The following is a 4,540-nucleotide window of genomic DNA, read 5'->3' on the forward strand; positions in this document are numbered from 1 at the left end:
TTCAATTTAGCACTAGATCAAACTGCTCTTATGTGACCTTTCAAAACCACTACCTTACCTTTTAAGATCTTTATTCAGAGGATATTAACAATGTAATTCAGTTACAAGTTCATTTTATTCATTTAACATCATAGTAATGGGAATCTTCCGTTCCATAGAAAACCATACCTGAAATGTATAAGAATAAATGTATGCTCCCTGACTAACTGCTTTGACCAGTACTTACGCGTTCTCCTATTGCCAATCGACATTGGAGATCCGAAATTCCTCGCTAGGTTGAAATAGTTGTTATTGTTTGTTTCTCAGTTTTCTTCACCTATCATTTTTTTCAGCCGTTGTCTGCCGTATTCCCTATACCTTTCCGAGAATATTTCTTGCATAGATTGTTATTCATCACTTCCAGAAGGTTTACTGACATATTAGAGCCATATCGCCTGAAAAACAATATTAGTTACCTCTGGGTTTCTGAATACTGTTTGATATTTTCGGTAAATATTCTGCATAATATGAATGCTCTAATATTTGTACTGAAAGGGAAGGTTATGGCGACTTACCTTATATGTTTCTATTCCATCGCATGAATAAGGATTGGTAAATAGTTGAAAATAGGTTGGAACAATATATTTTGTAAATATTCGTAAACAAGGTTAAGAGACAGCTGTTGGTTGACATCTGCCGAACTTTCGTAGTGTCGTTCCGTCGACTTACACCGAACTAGTTCTACAGTTGTTCACGGGTGAGGGATTGATCGGTTACTCAAGTTGTCAAGGGTTGTTTAAGGGTTGCATTGCTTTGAGAAGGAGTTTTGATGTGTCATGGACTTGTTGATGATGTCTCAAGTGGCTGTGGAAGAATTGATAGATTTATGATGTTGTGCACAGCGCCCCCTTGGTGCTTGTAGTGTAGATTGGATGCACTGTGGCAACAACTGGTTAGCTGTCAGATGTGGCATTCTCTTAGTATTTGGAAGTTAGCCTTCGGTGAGCTTGGTTCGGAGTTCAAAGGGTATCATCAGACTGATTGTAGGATATATTTGGTTGTATTTGTGCCATCCTTCACGGGGATTATTTCTACAAGTCAGGATTGTATAGTGGAAGACTGATTGGTCATTTTGGTGTGGATATTTGCAGTCGGAAACTTAAGCTCTTTTGAGGATTTGTGGTGGATACCGAACTCGTGCCAGGTGGAAGGATTTCCGAAATTAGGTATGTCTGAATCACTGTCGCATCTCTCATGTGATCTTAGCTATGATATCACTTCTTCAATTCTACAACCTTCGTTTCTCGTCTCTAGATTCATAAGAAACAGAAGGCCCTCAGTCACTCATCAAGTCCCAGCAGGACTTCCGTGCAGAACACCGCACACGAAGAATCGTATAGAAAACCCCTTGGCCAGGGTAAGAATTTTACCATTAAATGTGTTTTAAATGATTTTAGTAATTTCTGGTTCCATCGTTATATCTCAACTGAATATTAGTATTGAAGAGAGGTTTCAACACTCATTCAATTTTCTTGATTTTTACGGATCATATGGTTATACAGGGCACCCAAAAATATACTCTTGTTATCTTGCTACTTTGCTTGATGAAAATATACCAGGGGTATTGATTAGTCAAATAGTCCTATTGAATGGGGGTTGAATCTCACCTTGTTTCATCTGATTCTGATTGAGAATTTTCTTCCGTAGGGTTTTTCTTCCTGTTTTTCTTCCTGTTTTTCTTCCTGTTTTTCTTCCTGTTTTTCTTCCTGTTTTTCTTCCTGTTTTTCTTCCTGTTTTTCTTCCTGTTTTTCTTCCTGTTGTTCTTCCTGTTTTCCTTCCTGCTTTTCTTCCTGCTTTTCTTCCTGTTTTTTTTTGTCTTCGTCAAGGGTTCCTGTTTTCCTTTATTTTCTTTCTGGATCTTATTTGGTGATCCATTACTGGTCCAGCTTGTCGTGCACTACAGGGTGATCCACCGGTGCTACAGGGTGATCTATCTTGGTGGTGCTACAGGGTGATCCATCTCCGGTGCTACAGGGTGATCCATCTCCGCCATACTACAGGGTAGCCTAACACCATATACCGGGTGGCCCAAAAGGAGCACGCAAGTTATAATTGATTTAATTGAATATTTGTGATATACTGAGATATTTGAATAATTGTTGCCCTTATGTTTATTGATACCTGTTGATATAGTGTTTGTTTATCGTTTATTGATTAAGAGTTTGTTATTGATACCTGATTGACATAGATATTTGTGAAACGGAAATTGAGGTATATTCTTCCTTTCACGATTGCTGATTGACACCGATGCGCCTACGCCTGAGCTCACGCGACGCAAACGAGTTTGTCTTACCATCCGATACTAGTATTTACGATTTCACCTACTCAATTTTCGTGGTAGTTTTACTCGACGTATTGTAGTTTTTTTTGAGCGTCGTTACTACCGTAATTTATGGCTGATTGAATTCGTGGTTAGATACACCGCGCTCTTGTATGGACATTTGAACATCGCGTAGTAGTGTGAATATTGCATTGTTGTCTTAGAAGCGTTGTTGGTTAATCCATGTAAGTTAGGATTACTGAATAAATCATATTGGGGATTTTTATCTTTTATTTCCAATATTAATTGGTAAGTTATTGATATTGTGAGTTACTTAGGGTATCTGGAGGATTAAATTTACCTGGCGCCCATTAAGATCTATTTGAAATTTGCTAAGTTGTTTAACCCACTCCCGTCTCCACTGTTTAGCTTAGCCGCGGATACCCATCTGTCTTATTTGTTACCGACAGATGATTTAGTCCCCTCTTGTGGTTTGTGAGGTGACATTTTGGCGCCCAACGTGGGGCCCTTAAAAGAAGGTTTTTTTTTTGCGTTTTGGCGTTAGTAGGTGACTTTTGGAAACTTTGGAAAAATATAAATATTTTTTTTTTTTTTCAATTGATACCACTCTAGTAGAATAGCGTTATGGCAAGAAGACTGGTAATAAATCGTCTTGATAAAGACGAACTGACCTATGAATTAGCATATCGGGGCGTAGCAACTGGCACTTGTGAGGAAATGAGACATCGTTTGGTTCAAGTAATGCAGATGGAAAGGTACGGCGAGAGTCTTCGATATCCTTCATATCCATTCACTTTCGAGGAAGATGAGGCTGCAATCAGAGGGAAACTAGATGATATCAGAAGGCTGATTGATGACATAACCGATTCTGGAACGAGTAGCGGGGCAATGAAACTTCAGACCAAGCTAGCACATGTGTTGAATCGTATAGACAATATGGACCCAGATAAGGATAAGGACAAAGAAACCCGGAAATCCGAACTCCTGGGTTTGGCTCTGTCGTTGATGGACGAATTTTCACATAAAGTTGACAGCAGCAAGAGAAGTGATACGAAGCGTGTGCCGGTTGCACTAAATCAATTAGAAAGCAGATTGGGAGCGCAATCATTCCATGCTAACTTAGGAGCAGTTGCTCGATCGTCTCTGACGGAAGATCCAGTCTTTGACCCATGCTCGACCAGTAAAATGATTCCGCCTTATAAATGGAATCTGAAGAAGTTTTCTGGAGATGGTAAAGGAATGTCGGTGACAGCATTTTTCGAGGGAATAGAGGAGTTGAGACTAGCGCGACATGTCCCCAACGCTGTTTTGTTGGACTCAGGCGTGGACCTTTTTGCTGACAAGGCGTATCAATTTTATAAAGATTGTCGGAATCGAGTATCGACCTGGGAAGAACTAGTGGAAGAGTTTCGAGAAGAATATCTCCCTGCCAATCATTCTGACGCATTGTTCGAAGAATTGCAGAAAAGGACTCAACACCACTCAGAAACCATCGGAGTTTATCTTGCAGTGATGTCAAGCTACTTCAGCCGCCTAGGTTGCCCAATGACAGAGGAAGCTAAGCTGAACATAGTTATGAAGAATTTACATCCCTTTTACCAAGACAGGTTACGTGAACCCTTACCCACAACCATTTCAGAACTTCGCTCGGTATGTCGAAGAATGGAAGCCAGAAGGGACATAATCAATAGCTACGTAGAACCATCAGCACGTCGTGGCAACGTGATAGAGAAGGATTTGGCTTTCGTAGAGGTCACCAAGGAATTGGATGCCTTAGAGATAGCAACGGCACGAATTCCATCGAACAATCAGTCGAAGGAGATAGTATGTTTCCGATGCGATCAACCCGGACATCGTGCTATAGGATGTGCTCTACCGAAGCAACTGGAATGCTACAGATGTAAGAGAAAAGGGTATACCGTTCGTAATTGTCCAAACTGCTCCGTGTCGGGAAACGACAAGCGACGCCTTTGAATCGTCGAGGGGAAGGCGCTCGCAAATTGCACTCGGCGACTGCTATTCAACCAATCCTTGATTATATTCTGGATCACGCCGAAAACGATGAGAGACCCTACCTTAAAGTTGAAGTCTTGGGGCGTAGTTTACTGGGGTTATTAGACTCAGGTGCCTCAGCCACTATCTTGGGACACCCAGGTTGGCAAATCGTAAAAGATTTGGTACATTTGAATTCAGCAAAGAGAATTAGTTGCACTGTTGCCA

At 40.8% G+C, this 4,540-nt stretch overlaps 1 protein-coding gene across 1 annotated transcript; it reads left to right on the forward strand.

Moving 5' to 3' along the window:
* The first annotated feature begins 547 nt into the window (after positions 1-547).
* On the forward strand, positions 548-4,294 carry LOC141479928 (uncharacterized). The gene is made up of 3 exons (XM_074169247.1): positions 548-1,205; positions 1,294-1,396; positions 1,687-4,294. Exon 3 carries the CDS (start codon positions 2,945-2,947, stop codon positions 4,292-4,294), a length of 1,350 nt encoding a protein of 449 aa, XP_074025348.1. The 5' UTR covers positions 548-1,205; positions 1,294-1,396; positions 1,687-2,944.
* The last annotated feature ends 246 nt before the right edge of the window (positions 4,295-4,540 follow it).

Source organism: Leptinotarsa decemlineata, unplaced genomic scaffold (genome assembly GCF_025532065.1).
Source record: "Leptinotarsa decemlineata unplaced genomic scaffold, Ldec_3_MD MMD2_P_RNA_scaffold_5, whole genome shotgun sequence".
Classification (NCBI taxonomy): domain Eukaryota; kingdom Metazoa; phylum Arthropoda; class Insecta; order Coleoptera; family Chrysomelidae; genus Leptinotarsa; species Leptinotarsa decemlineata.